This window comes from Oryx dammah, unplaced genomic scaffold (genome assembly GCF_014754425.2).
Source record: "Oryx dammah isolate SB20612 unplaced genomic scaffold, SCBI_Odam_1.1 HiC_scaffold_3, whole genome shotgun sequence".
In the NCBI taxonomy this organism is placed as follows: Eukaryota; Metazoa; Chordata; class Mammalia; order Artiodactyla; family Bovidae; genus Oryx; species Oryx dammah.
In genome coordinates, this window is record NW_024070187.1 from 60,055,429 (window position 1) to 60,070,538 (window position 15,110).

The 15,110-nt window shown below is 40.1% G+C and overlaps 1 protein-coding gene across 26 annotated transcripts in view; it reads left to right on the plus strand.

Moving 5' to 3' along the window:
• Nucleotides 1–15,110, plus strand: part of LIMCH1 (LIM and calponin homology domains 1) — a 356,942-nt gene that overhangs the window by 328,706 nt on the left and 13,126 nt on the right. For 10 of the 26 annotated variants that reach the window (XM_040238068.1, XM_040238071.1, XM_040238079.1 and 7 more), the window contains 7 exons: nt 3,986–4,026; nt 6,777–6,857; nt 9,286–9,378; nt 10,196–10,300; nt 11,674–11,801; nt 12,987–13,102; nt 13,598–13,721. In XM_040238068.1, coding sequence (XP_040094002.1) covers nt 3,986–4,026; nt 6,777–6,857; nt 9,286–9,378; nt 10,196–10,300; nt 11,674–11,801; nt 12,987–13,102; nt 13,598–13,721 — 688 coding nt within the window. Of the gene's footprint in view, nt 1–3,218; nt 3,294–3,985; nt 4,027–6,773; nt 6,858–9,285; nt 9,379–10,195; nt 10,301–11,673; nt 11,802–12,983; nt 13,103–13,597; nt 13,722–15,110 lie in introns of all 26 variants that reach the window. The other 16 variants (XM_040238063.1, XM_040238067.1, XM_040238074.1 and 13 more) reach the window with 7 other exon arrangements.

Consider the following 15,110-nt stretch of genomic DNA (forward strand, 5'->3'; position numbering starts at 1 on the left):
TTAAATGTGTTACTCATAAGCAAAACTTTAATCTTTCCAAAAATCTTTAGGCCAAGAATATATATATATATATACACACACACACATATATATATATATAGACTGAGGATATATCTTAATATAAATCATTTGTTTGATACATTTGAATATATTTGATATAATGTGGAGAATGGTAGCCTCAAAAAATATTGGGTGTTTAGGACCTGTGAAGGTGTTAGAATGACAGTGACTACTGCAAACTCCCCAGGGTTTTAGGCCCTGTTTACTTGTGAATTCACCCCCTTGGCTCTTTAGAAGCCCAGCTTCAATCCCATGCCACTAAAAAGGAGCCTTAAGGATGTGAACAGTGAAGGGATGGGTCTTGAGGATCCGTGATTTGTGGGGACCGCTTCACAAGAGACAGACCACCGGCTTTACTGCTGTGAGTTCTTTCTCTTTACTGGTGTGATGTGAAAATGGCTAGACTTCAGGAGGCAAAAACTAATAAGATTTCTTGTTTTTTTTTTTTTTTAATGTACTTCCCCTAGTATATTTTATAGATTTATCAATCCAGGCAAAGAGAGATTGTACAGGTCATTGTGACTGGGGATTTGTTACTTTTCTTTTCCACGCTGGGCAGCTGTTTGGCAGAATCTGAGTTGGCTTCCATTAGTCTTTGTTGATGGCTGGGAAATAAGTTAGGCTCTAACTGCATAACAGGAAGTACTCGGGAGGGAATTAATTGGCACAGGTACTGATGATCACTAACTTCTAAATGTGGAAACAAGTTTAATACTATCTTCAAAGCATTTGATTCAAATTTGTCAGCCCTCCTGTCCTGAAGGGAATGGACAAAAATAAATTCTCCCAACTGGGCCAGGAATTGTTCACATTTAGATTTTAATTCTGCCCTATCTCTAGCACTTTTTTGTACATAAGTAATATAAAGAGGAAATAGATATTTTAAGCCATATTAATTAGTTTTTCTGTCTTATGTATTTTTCCATCTCATTATCTGTTGAAAGGCATTTCAGTTTTGTAAAATGTGCTGTTGAATTAAGGGACTTTACTTCATGCTTTATCTGAGGCGAATGATTAAAAAATAACATTCAGTAGCACTGGAGCATTTCCAAAATCATTCTTCAAGATGAGATTATATTTGTCATACACGTGTTCCAAGTTCTTGTCTGGCTCATGGAACTGTAATTACAACTGCAGGCTCTGACAGAAGGCCCACATTCAGATCCTGTCTCTTCTGGTTCTTATCTGTGTAATCTTACCCACTAAGTTCTTTCTAATCTCTGTCATCTGTAAACTGGAAATAATAATAGTTCAACCTTCATAGGGCCATTGGAAGAATTAGATAAGGTAAACAAAAAAGAGAGAGAGATAAAAAGCATTTAGCTTAATACCTGGCCCAGAATAAGCACTATAATATAATCTAGGAGCTGCAGAACAGTTGAATAGGAGTAGAAGTGTAAAGCAAGGTGCCAGGCAGGAATAAACCTTTCTCAGATGCTCTCCTGCAAAGAGGAGTATTTGTATTATAGAGATATAGCTTAAGCAGTGATTTTCAAGCACGAGTGTGTGACAGGGTCCTCTGTAGGACTAGTTAAAACACAGACTGCTGGGCTCCACCCCTGCCGTGTCTGATGCAGTGGGTCAGGCCTGGGGCCACAGTATTTGCATTTCTACCAAGTTCCCCAAGATGAGGCTGATGCCACAGACACAGGGATCATACTCTGGAAACCTCTGGCTTGAAGGATGTGTTTAAATTGTGCACCAAGGACATCACTGGTAGATATAAAAGTAACAGTGATACTTGCTTGGTAAGTTCTTTCTTTGTATCTTTCAAGAAGCAAAAGACCTCTAATCAATGTATTCTTAAAAGACATGATTTGTCTTTAATTGGGGGAAGTATAGGGCTCTGCCCAGATGGAAAAAGTCAGTGCACATGTAAGTGACTAGTCAGAGGCTGCACATCAAGTCCAGAGGAGCCTGTAGGATTGGGATCAGGAGTCTGGGAGCCACACCTGATATTCTGTCCCCAGGACGATGATGTCACCACCATCACCACTGAGTCCTCTGTCTCTCGGCTGATCAGACAGGCTACCACAGACCTACTGGAGGCCCTAGTGATGCTCCACAGATCTCCCTCCAGCATACACAGTGCATAAACAGTCTCTAAATACTCCAAAAACATTCATGAAATGCATTTAAAGATGACAATTTCCTTTTCTCAACTGTCTCCCAACAGTAGAAAAATAGCTCAAATGGATGTTTCAGGGAAATATGTGCACATTTTAAAAACTGATGTCTTTATTTGCATCGAGAATGATGACAGATGAGCCCAGCACAAACGTTCAGGATGCAAATGCTTGCCTTGAGCTTCTGTCTGTTTGCTGCTACCCCATTAGAGATACACACATATACATCCTTTTGCTGCACGCATATGTAACTGCCACCACAGACTTCCATAGTAACCTTTATGAAGTGTATAAAAATAATTGAACTCATCTCTCCTGTCTTTTATACTTTTTTCTAGTGCTCTCCAAAAGCAATGTCAGCTATGCATTTTGCCCTTGCATAGCACATTCTCCCTCCATATTGAGATTTAGCACCTTAAAGTATGAGCCCCTAAAATCCAAACCAAAACCAAAGACAAACAATAGCATAAACTTGCCCATTTATGGACTTTTGTCCACATCTTTGGGTTTTGTGTCTGTTTTATTGTGATACTTAGATTCTTAAATACAGGTACTTACAAAGAACATCTATGACAGGGGTCCCCAACTAGGACTGAGCTGCATAGTGGGAAGTGAACAGCGGGCGAACAAGTGAAGCTTCACGTGTGTTTCCAGCTGCTCCCCATTGCCCACATTACTGCCTGAGCTCCGCCTCCTGTCAGATCAGCAGCAGTATTAGATTCTCATAGAAGCACAAACCCTACTGTGAACTGCCCATGCAGGGGACCTAGGTTGTGTACTCCTTATGAGAATCATCCTGAAACCACCCCCCTCTTCCCAGTCTGTGGAGAAATTGTCTCCCATAGCATCCATCCCTAATGGCAAAAAGGTTGGGGTCTGCTGATACATAGAGATGTGCGTTAGATTCTTTCACCCTCAGTCCTTGTGTTGACGACAGCCAGACCTCCGTTAGTACTTGGGAGCACGGTTCTATCTGAGTCTTACCCCTGTTTTCATGGTTTTCTGTTTGTTCTGTTCTGCCATCTCATCTAGACTCGCCTGGCACTGCCAGCATTCCGCTGAGAGTTCAGAACTCTTGGCGACGTTCCCAGTTTTTCTCCCAGTCAGGTAAAATGCATACTGGGGAGCTCTGTTTCTTTTGTGCAAAAATCCGTGTTGTGGGCAACCAATGCTAACTTTTCTTCACTTCTGATTCCAGAGGGGGTGTGGAAGGCTTGTTTCGGGCACACAGTTAAGCAGAGTTAATTCTTTGATATCAGCACCAGTTAATACTAACATTGGGAGGAAAATTCATGGAATTTTACTTTGATTTTGAAAATCCAAAGAAACGATATTTACCTCTTTCTTTATGATCCTCTTCTTCTTTTTAAATAAAAATTAGAAGCATTTAGCAGGAACTGGTTGCGGTTCTCTTGTTAACTGTGTCTCCCTTTCTACCTCCTGGTGACGTCTAGCCCCTCTGCGTGCTCCTTCTCCACGTCAGATGGGGGTGCTGTCAGTCAAGCCAGAGTGCAAGGTGCATTAAGAGCAGCACTCCGAGGAATAGATTTCGCTTCCTGTAGTCTAGTGCCTGGTGCTCATTGATGTAATCAATCCTATTATACTAGTCGTGACTTCTCTTGGTGATGGGTACAGGCTGCTTCAGAGGCCTGCTTTATTATGACTCTCTAGTGCTCTTGGCTTACCAAAAGTTGGTTTGAAGCTGACATAGGAACCACACTTCACTGAAGAGGATCAAAAAAGAAAGACAATTAGAAGCTACCCACCTTGTGATCTTTTTTCCCTTTCTTTCTGTACAGTGGATTCTCCAAGTAGTGAAAAGTCACCTGCAACTACACCTGTAAGTAACTCCTGTTAAGAAATAAGATCATGCATTTCGTGGATTTTAATGTATAAGGTATTTAATTCACTTAGGATTCAATCCAAAGTGGGCTCCAAACTTCTGATTAGAAAAGAATATTTGTAAGTCGTGTATAATGCTGTCAGTTGAATCATGAAGAAAGACATGGATTATCGTTTTGCAAAGTTGAAAACAAAATGGTGAGTCAGGAAAGTAAAATCAAAAAGAAACAACCGAGATGACGTTAAGTCATCTCGGTTGTTTATATTTGTAAAAAGTAATAAAATATGTAACTTCTGTAGGCATTCAAAAATCACTTTAAAATTTTTTAATTTAAAAAAAATTGTTTTTCAAAATTTTTTTCTCAGTGGGACAGTACAGTAATACAGTGTGCTATAGGGCCCAGCCTGGACCATGTCTGGGTGACCCATGCTGTCTGAGTTATACTCCTCACAGTCAGTATCTTGAATAGTATTAACTGTACATTTAGTTTTCGATTTTTTGATGAAATAAAAAAAAGCTTTTGCTAATTAAAATATCAAGACACATGACATTGTAAAAATTCCCTGCTCCCAAATTATGCCTGAACACTCTCTGTAGACCTGACTCTTCTCCGAGCTGAGTGTTTTTGGTGCTGCAGCTGTCACCCTTACTCACTCTCTGAAATTCCCATCGGATCTGGAGCCTTCCTCTATGGGACCGTCAATGGTAGCATTTCTGGAGCTACCCAGGTGTCACCACACAATCATTGTTGTACCTTTGATTACAGACTTGCTAACCATATGACCCTGAAGTTGCTATATATCTTTTCTGAAACTTGTCTTCCTTGATCATGCAATGAGATAGTAATACTTTCCTTTCAGGGTGTTATGAGCTTCATTTGAAATAATTACACACAAACTTTTAGCATAGTGCTTGATACACGAGCGAATCCTTCCCAATGGCTGATCCAAGAGGCCCACCATAGCCAAAACTAATTCTTCTCTGTGGGTAAATTGTATCACCTTAGGAATTCCTAAGTGCCTGTGCAGGACAGAGAAGGGTCGCAATCACCCAGTATAACATAATTCATTGATTTCCATTTTAATGACACAGGAACAACACTGTCAAATTGTTCTTGTCCCCCCAGGGCAGAGGTGGAAAGAAAGGGTGTCCTAAAGAGATACATTCTTATTTCTAAGGTATAGAAAATAGAATAAGAAAGAGACAAGTTACTGATCTATATAAGTGAATTCCCTGAAAATACTGACATAAATTTGATGTTCTTTTGACTTTTTGTGGCCATCCCTACCATTTGCAGGGCCCACAAGCATGAGTATCGGTTGAGGCCCACATTTTACATCTAAGTACATTAAAACTATGAATTTTTATAATGTTAAAAACCAAGCCATACTCATGGCCTGGCTCACATTCTCAGCCTGAAGATGCTTCATGACCAGACCAGCACTGTGCTCCTGGGTGGTAACCTGATCGACTGGGGGCAGGGAAGGATGGCAGGTGGGCTAACCCAAGCATCTTGGGCAGTCATTAGGCCCCTTGAAACCTTGGATGAGATTGATTCTGTCCTGCTCCGCAGGCAGCCGCCACAGGTGGAGTCTGCTTGCCACCCATCAGCCCAGACTCTTTCCCCTCCTCCCTACTCCCTCACCTGGTTCCTTCTCAGGATTCTGAGACAGTGTTATGTGGCTCCCAAAACTACCCCATCAGAACAGAGGGGAGTGAAGAAGCACAGTTACTGAGGAGACTTCTTTTCCTCAGCACCTATTCTGGGTGACAAGGGAGGCCAGCCTTAAATACAGCAGTCTGCCCACTTTGGCTGACTTAAGGGACCAGTTATGATTTTTCTTCCCCCTTGGACTCTCAATCTCATTCATCTTCCATGGCCCAGGTGCCCACCTTGGTTTATGCATCCTGCTCCCATTATTTCCATTCACTCACTTGATTCCCCAAATTACACTCACACACACACAAAAAAAAAACCTGTTTAAAAGACCAAAACAAACTCAAACAGGGGCTCTGTATCAATCTAGAGGGGTGAGATGGGGCAGGAGATGGGGAGGGAGGTTCAAAAGGGAGGGGATATATGTATACCTATGGCTGATTCATGTTGAAGTTTGACAGAAAACAGCAAAATTCTGTAAAGCAATTATCCTTCAGTAAAACAATAACATAGGGGAAAAAAGACCACAAAAAAAAAGTCTTTGTGTTTGAATGTTTCTTATGCAGGGCCTGGGCAGTTGTGCTGAGATAAGCACGCCTATTTGCTTGAACCCAGGATCAATATACAGAATGTATCTTATGCTCAGGAGCGTGAATACATTTAAGAGATCACTGATAAGAGAAACGAAACAAAAGCCTTCCCATGCTAGTGGCTAATTACTTTGTGTTTTCGTTAGCTCCAAAAAGGTTCACAGAATCATACTAGCATTCTGGAAGGAAACCAAAGATGGACTAAGGCTAAAAAAGTGGTTTCTGGGGAACTTCCCTGGCAGTCCAATATTAAGACTGCATGCTCCCAATGCAGAGGGTATGAGTTCAATCCCTAGTCAAGGAACTAAGATCCTGCATGCCAAGTGGCAAGGCCAAAAAAAAAAGTAGTTTCTGCCAACAAAGAGTACCTTTAGATATGGGAAGACTTCTGCTTCTGCATGTCCATGTGAGTATCAGACTGGGAGCTAATTGTGTCCCTTGTCCCAGCCTGGCCTTGAGGACGTGGCTGAATTTTGATCATGGTTTTATTTTCTAAGCAGTTTAAGTTCTGGGCGTGGGACCCAGAAGAGGAGCGCAGGCGACAGGAAAAATGGCAACAGGAGCAGGAGCGTTTGCTCCAGGTAGGTTTGCTGCTTTTTTCCCCTTCTTTTAGGGATGCTCTCTTAATTTCTGTTGTGTTAAATAGTTGTTTAGCACAGGAGATGCATGGACTCAGCTTCTTCTCAGAAGTCATTGAGTCTAAGTTCATCCATTTTGTGTCCATGAGACAGAATGCCAGACGTCTAATTCCTCCCACTGGAGGTTACACTGATGAACATAAAGGAAAAAAAAAGATTCACTCAGAAAAAAATTCAGGTATTGATTAAGGTCCCACCGACCCATTCATCATCTCCTTAGCTGCCAGTCAAATTCCAGTCCAGCTAAGGGTGGGAAAAAATCAGAAAGCTATTTGATAGGATACATGTGAAATAAAATTTGACCTGGGTCTTATATATTAAGTAGAAGTACTTGCTCCATCTTTGAGCAAATGCTCCTAATTTTCAATTCTAGAAAAATTCTGGGAGTAAGCTTATTGTCCTCCTACTTGTTTTGTGCCAGGTTTGTGGAGCAACATGGCTTCAGAAAGGAACTCAGTAACCTTAGAAATTAACCTATGCTGAGAGCTCAGGGTGTGCCAGAACTGGCATATTTGTGGGTGCTTGACATACTTTATCTAATTTAATCCTCATGAAACTTGTCGAAATATGTCTTATTAGTCTTGGTTTGCAATTGAAGAAATTAAGGGTCAAAAAAAGATCATCTTCCCAAGGCCACACCTCTAACAGATATTGAGCCTTGTGTCAAATCCACGCCAGGATGACTGTTCTTTCCACTATATTCCAATGGGATTGGTTTTCTGCCAATGTGTAGAAAGCAGTGCTTAATGCAAGTTTATTTACTTTTTTTCCCCCTTATATTTTTGTTCTTATCCTTTAGGCTTAATTCCCAGGGAGCAAGGGTCAGCTAGATAATCAATTGTAGTGTGGCTCTGGGTCTGCCCTTTTGCTTTGACACTTTTCAGAATATCATAGGAGTAAACTTTCAATGCCAAATGTTAGTAAGAACTAAATTCAGCAAAGTCCCAGAACCGTGGGGACAACAGATGCCCCTGTTTCCCGGGGTGACGCTGTGTCTGCTACACTCTGAAATGTGGCTGTGGTTTTAGGCGTGGATTGTAGGCTTAGGGCTGAGGTGTTTCTGGGGAAGGAAGGGTGTGTGTGAGTGACAGACAGACCCCACCTTTCACCTCTGAGTGAGGGAGACATCATCAATTCATCCTCTTGGTGAAGGAGACATGACGTCAACTCCTAGAACCGATAAACCTAAGAATCTTGGCTTGTTTTTCAGGTTTGGTAAAGTTTGAAGGTCTGTTTCCTCTATTCTGAAGCTCCCTGGAGTCTCTCTCTAGAACTTTACAATATTAGGTTTTGATAAAATTTTGACCTGAAGTTAAAAGCCTGCCGTGGGTTGACCAACAGTGCCTTTTACCAGAGCATGAATACAAACGTTAGTTTCCAGACAATTCCGTTAAGCCCTTTCGCTCCTAAGGTAATGGCATAACAAGTAATACCTGGAGGAATTCTCGGGGCCTTCCCTAAGAAGACAAAAGCACAGACTTTGTCAGCCTCAGAGAGAGTACGGACAGTAATCAGCCTACAGTATGTGACTGTGTGTGGGACGATATGCTCCAGTGAGTCCTCTGTCTCTGTCGCGTCAGGGATGCCATTCCCAAGGCATCCAGGGGCGTCAGTTCTCATCTCAAGCATTCGTTTTCATTTCCGTGTATTCATTTCTTCTAGTCAAGCGTCAGGGACTCCAGTCACATTTTTAAAGCTCTCCAAAATTCAGAGTATTTTGCTTTGTTCTCCAGAAGAAGTGACTAGTGTCATATTTTTTCTAAAAATAATAATAGCAGTTCTGATATGGACACCTTCTAATGGGCTGTTTAAAAGCTACTCTTAATTCAGGAGGACTTAAAGCCAGGAAGACTCCATTTTAGCAGAACGGCCACTCAACTAATTATCATCTCATCCACTTTGGACCTTTCTCTGTATTGTAAATCTCTGAGATTAAAAAAAAAAAAAAATCTTTTCTTGAACTCTCCCAGCAGCAACATATTTCTATTAGCAGAATGGCAAAACTCATCTCCAAAGGGCCCAGTAAAAGCAAACTATTGGTTTAGCTGATCTCTTAAAACGCAAGTTAAGAAGATTTTAGTCTTTTCATCTGTCTTCTTTTCATAAGCAAACGTCTAGTCTTATATCTGAGGAACAATTCTATGAAATACCCACAGCAGTAAAGACTGTTCTCCTTTGGATTTTTATGTCCCTAACATGGTTAAGTACCACAAAATAGTATTCCTCTCTGGGTGCATGAATGGGTTAGATTCAGAACATTACAACAAGAAGAGAGTTTTGCGACACATTGGACGTGACGGTTTACTGGGGGAAGGTCCCAGTGCTGTATGCACTGGTCAATTCAGAACAATCTATGGAAATTCCATAACAGGAGAGATACCAGAAGGAGCAGGACAAGCTGAAAGAAGAGTGGGAAAAGGCCCAAAAGGAGGTGGAAGAGGAAGAACGCAGATACTATGAGGAGGTAGGAAATTCCCTAGTAGGAATTTAACCGTGAAGCCTTAATTCCTCAAAATCTCTCAGAACTTTGTGTGTCCGTTCTGCATGGGGTGTGGGGCTATCTTTGATTCTCTTTACTCACAGTGGAGCCCCATCAACCTTTTAAAAGAGTCCTATAGACTGTGAAAGACCACTGCTCTCCCAGAGTTAGTTTGTAGTGAGGGTATGTTGAGTCATGGTCAAGGGAGGGAATAGAAGTATATCTCTTCTTTAGTCATAGAGGTCAGATTTTTTTGTCTTACAAGACGTGAAACTATCAATTTGTTTATTTGTGTGTTTGTTAGGGAATTAATACTAATTTTGCAAGGATAATTTTGATACCAAAGCTAAGTGAATCCTTACTCCTGCATTCACCATAATACTAAAGAGATTTGGAAGGGAGGAGAATTTGGTTTTGTTTGTTTCATTTTCTTCAATGAACAAGCCAGACCATATTCAAGAATTTAAAGCTATACTTTATGTATATTATCCAAAATTTATTATTAATATTGTTGTGAATTTTATCTTCAACAATAATTTTTGTGCATAATCCTCCCCCAATAGCATTTCTAATTAGGCTTCTTGAATCATATGAACTCATTATCTTGCAAAGACTGTTTTTCTAAATTAAATGCTAATTTCTTAATCATTCCCCATAGAGAATGCTATCTGATTTTAAAAGACCTTTTTTTATGCACTGCTTGTTTGCACATAATTCCGATGTTTTTCCCAAAGTCCTTTAATGACACTTTTCTCTTGACAAATACTGTTTTCCCTTTCATTAATTCCTGTCCTTCCCCTAGGAGCGGAAAATAATTGAGGACACTGTGGTTCCATTTACTATTTCTTCAAGTTCTGCAGACCAGCTCTCTACATCTTCCTCTGTGACAGAAGGCAGTGGGACGGTGGTGAGACCATAGATTAAAAGCAATTCGTGAAATGAGTAAACCAAAATAAAAATATAAAACCACGGCCAAATTTCCCACCAGTTTATGTACAGGACTGCTATAGAATCATGTCAGCTACCACATGGCCATTGTACCCCATGGTACCGTCACTGCCATGGCCAAACCCTAGAGTCGATTCCTAAGAAGCAGCGAACACATTACTGAGGCCAGCTCTGCCTACACAGGCTGGCACGACCCTGGTTAGCAATGCTGTGTGCTGGAGTGTCTTTCTCACTGTTCATCATTCATTCACTCAGCATACATGTGTTTCTCTCTGCCAGACCGTTCATCTCTTTGCCCTGGATGGTAGCAGCATGATGCCAATAAAGCCAACAAGATGCTCACACCAGCCTCCACAAAAGTTGCTTCTAAACAGCTCTTGAAATTCCACATGAAATATATATGTGTCTTCAAGGGCTGGAGAGAGTCTGGAAAGGCTGATCTACCTCTGTATCCCCTAAATAAGGTCATGGAGGTAGTAGACAAATGTCATAGCAAGACCTGGCTTGACCATAATCTACACTTTATGTTTTTGATGATATAAATAACAGAATACATTCATTGTGCAATGAACATAATACCACTTGGGTATATGTCATATTTTTTGTTTCTGTAGTCAATTAAGATATGCTGCAACACACTATATTTTTTTTAATTATCCAATTTTAACTTAATACAGATTATACAAAAGAAATTCACTACATTTGATATTGCCTAGTTACTCACCAAGCTCAGAATATTGCTTATCTTTGCTATTGTATACAAAGATCATCACAAAAGCCAAATCCTTCATATCTCTTTCATATATTACAATAATTATGAAACACTGTGTAGTCTTTAAAATAAGTTGTTTATGATCATACTCAAAAGAATTCTACACTGTCCAACAACTAACTTTTCAATATGCACCAGCCATTTACACATACCGAACTTTGAATTTTTTATTTAAACTTTTAAAATTTAAACACTTTTAAAATTTTAAATTAAATATTTTGTATAGTTTTGAAGGTTACACTCCATAATCTACATCTTAAAATAACCCATGGGCACTTGAAGCTGCTTGTCCCTAAGCAAGCAGTCCTATGATCTTGTTTTATTTTGGAAGATAGATTTTCTAACCAAATCCCTTTTGTGATAACTTTTAAGAGAGATCCAGATTACATGTTCATTTCAAATTATTGGAAATCAGTTACCAATCAGTTGATTTGAACAACTATTCTTTAAATTATAGACAATGTGATTGAAAAAAGTTTCAACTATTCCATGGCCAGACATGAGTGTTGTCCAGTATGTTTAAAAATTATATTCAAGATTATCCTTGATTTCCCCCTTAGAATAAGATGGACTTGGAAAACTGTTGTGAGGAAGAACAAGAGACAAGACAGAAGAGACCATTCCAGGAGGATAACAGTGACTCACTGCTGAAGACTAGGGAGGGTGATCCACTGGAGGAGAAGGGCAGGTATGAGCCGGTCCAGGGTGTTCATCCAGGTGTGTGCAGCGGGGCTGTGCCCCTTCACTCCATCACTAATGCAAACCGTATTCAGCTTTGAAATTATCTTCCAATTATAAATTATCCATATATTATTGCTTGAACACATTCTAATAGCTCTGAAGTCAGTGTCCTTATGCTATGGAATAAAAAGTAGTCTGAGCTTTTAAATAGGTAAAACCTTTTTAAAACAAGGAGAGACTGTGTAGATCACCCAGGAGGCTGGCTCTGCTACCAGCAAGTTCTTTGTGATACAAATGTGTGCCCCTGGGGCTCCAGTATATCAGAGAGATATTGACAAGTGTGTATGCGTGTGTGCGCAAACACACGTGGGTACATGCTCATAGCATCCTTAGAGGGGCCTAAAGACACAACAAGTTATCTAAGTATTATTTTCAAATACTGACCAATTTGAAAGTTTGGTTGGAAGCTGAACTCTTCTGGTGGGACTTGCTCTGAGAATTCTTCTGGGTTTATCAGCTAGAAGACTCGCTGAACTGTAGCATATTGGAGTTTGTGGCCCATGTCTAGAGCTGCAGAGCCCTTAAAACAGCACAGCTGTTTCCAGTTAAAATTATTTACAGAGAGTTTCCAGTTTTGAAATCCACAAGTCAAGAATATTTGAGGGATGCTGGTAAACATTTTACGTGAATTATTGCTATTTCTCCAGACAGTCCTTGTTGTCACCAGAAACTTTAAAAAGGTCTCCTCCATCTCTCCTTTCTTTGCCATTGTTGTTATTTTTTTTAGTCACTAAGTCATGTTCAACTTGCTACTAAAAGACCAGTGAATTACCATAGGCTGCCAAAGCCCCATATGGCCTAAATGCGTTCTACAATAAGCCCTCTCTTGTGGAAATCTGGGAAAGTATAGTTAGCTCTTTCATTCCTCAAAATTATTAGAATGAAGAGTTTTGTGGACAAGGAGGTAGAGAGGATGTCAGAAATGATGATTTGCTAAATTGATGGATAATGAAAATGCAAAGCATTTTACAGTATTCTAAATCCATTTTAAATCTAGTTTAAAATAAAAAGAATATTTAGTTATCCCCATTCTTTTCATTTTGTAATTGGTACTTCCTTGTCCTGAGGGATAAGATCAGTCATTTCAGTTGCTTTTATCCCTGTTCTGAAATATATTTGTTTATTTTAGCAGCCTAACTCAAGGAGTCTTGACTCATTCTGAGATCCCTGCATCAGAAGGAATCTACCACCAGTTGGATACAGAAGCTGGGGCCCCACACTGTGGGGTGAACCCACAGCTAGCTCAGGGTAAGAATGGAGAAGGCCAGCTCCCGTGTTTCACTGGGCTTCCCAGGTGGCACTAGTGATAAAGATCTTGCCTACCAGAGCAGGAGACTTAAGAAATGCGTGTTTGATCCCTAGGTGGGGAATAACCCCTGGAGAAGGGCATGGCAACCCACTCCAGTACTCTTGCCTGAAGAATCCCATGGACAGAGGAGACTGGCAGGCTAGATAGAGTCCATGGGGTCGCAAAGAGTCAAACAACTGAAGCGACTTAGCAAGCACACATGCCTGTTTCGGTATCATAAACCCTTCCTAGCCCATCATCCAGACAGATACGGCCTCTGCTGGCTGCTATGCTAAACAGCACAGTGAATAAACTCGCACCACTGTGCACCAGGAAGTTCCATGAGATCACTGTGAGACCTTAGCAGGCGTTAGTGCTTTAAAGAAAGGTGATTACTAAGCACTAAGGTACCAGCTTCACCGAGCACTAACTGTATGTTCTTTCTTTGGCCTCAGATCCATCCCAGAATCAGCAGGTATCAGACCCACCAATGCACATTTTAGAAGCTGTGAAGCCAAAACCGCTTCCACTGGACAAAAGCATCAACCATCAGATTGAGTCTCCGAGTGGAAGGCGGAAGTGAGTAACCAAATAAGATGACTGTGGGATTTCTTTTCTTTTTTTAGTTTTTTTTTTTTAATTGAAGTTTAAATTACAGTGTCATGTTGGTTTCGAGTGTACAGCAAAGGGATTTAATTATATGGAATTTCTTGTCTTTTAAACTGATTAAGAAGGGGGAAAAAATGAAAAAGTGTGAGATGGCAAGTGGTTTGCAGCATTTTTGTGCCTTCTCTCCATTCACTGTCATTGTCAAGGTAACAAATACTAACGAAGTTTGGGATGATCTTCCTGGCAAGTAAATATTTACTCTGAATTTAGCAACTTAAAAGAGACAAAGTAATGTTTTTCACTGACAAATCTAAACATTGGAAAGAATGTTCTGGCATGTTGTATTACCAGTTTATTTAAGCAAGTTTAATTGTCTCAGAGCCTATGGAGAAATGTTCTTTCAAGGAGAAAAAATGTTTTCCTTTCCTTACCATTCTCTTTCCTTAAATAACTACCCCAGGCTTTAGTTTAATTTTATAACAATTATATTTTTACAATAAAAATAATTCTGATCGTTTTTGAAGCATGTCAGTGTAACAGGCACTGTGTTAAAGGGTTTGCATATATCTCTCGCCTCTTCTTTTCATATATTAACTCACTGAACTCGCCCAATTACATTATTGAGTTATTGTTCCCATTTTACAGATAAGGAAACTGCGGCTCAGGGAAATTAAATAACTTACCCAAAGTACTTGTCTGAATGAGTAGAGGTAAAGGGACTCAAAGTGAACCCACAATTTCACTATGTCATATTTGACCTACAGTTTCCTTGTAATCAGTTTTAAAAAGATAATATACATTATACTGTAACCAATCATTCTACCAGGAGCCAGACCACCTGGATTCAAACTTTTGACTCTGTCACTTTGCCTGCATAAAACTTTGAGCAAGATACCTAATTTTTCTCTGCCCTAGTTTCCTCATGTATAAAATGGGAATAATAGAAGCGCCTACCTCATAGGGTCCTGTGCCTGGAAGATGGTAAGTAATACACGTTGTCGGCAGTGATGTGGATAATGATAGTGATGGTGATAATGAGGATGATAACTTGTCTTATAAGTTCACCTTTTTATCTGATTTTTCTTGTTAACACTTTTTTCTCAACACAGTTTTAAACCATTTCCCCCTTTTCTCTAATGTCTAATTTCATTTCTGTGTCCAGATGACATATGCAGCAATAATAGAAGGTAAAATCACGTAGAAGGAGTCATTATTGTTATTGATTATTGTGGTGATTTTCAACCTTTTTTCAAGGCAATAGTTCTTATACTTTAGGATATTCCATGAAAAACTGATATTTTGAAGAAAACAAGCTCTGTCTAGGGAGGGAGGCTTGGGGTTGGCGGGGAGGTCGGGGGC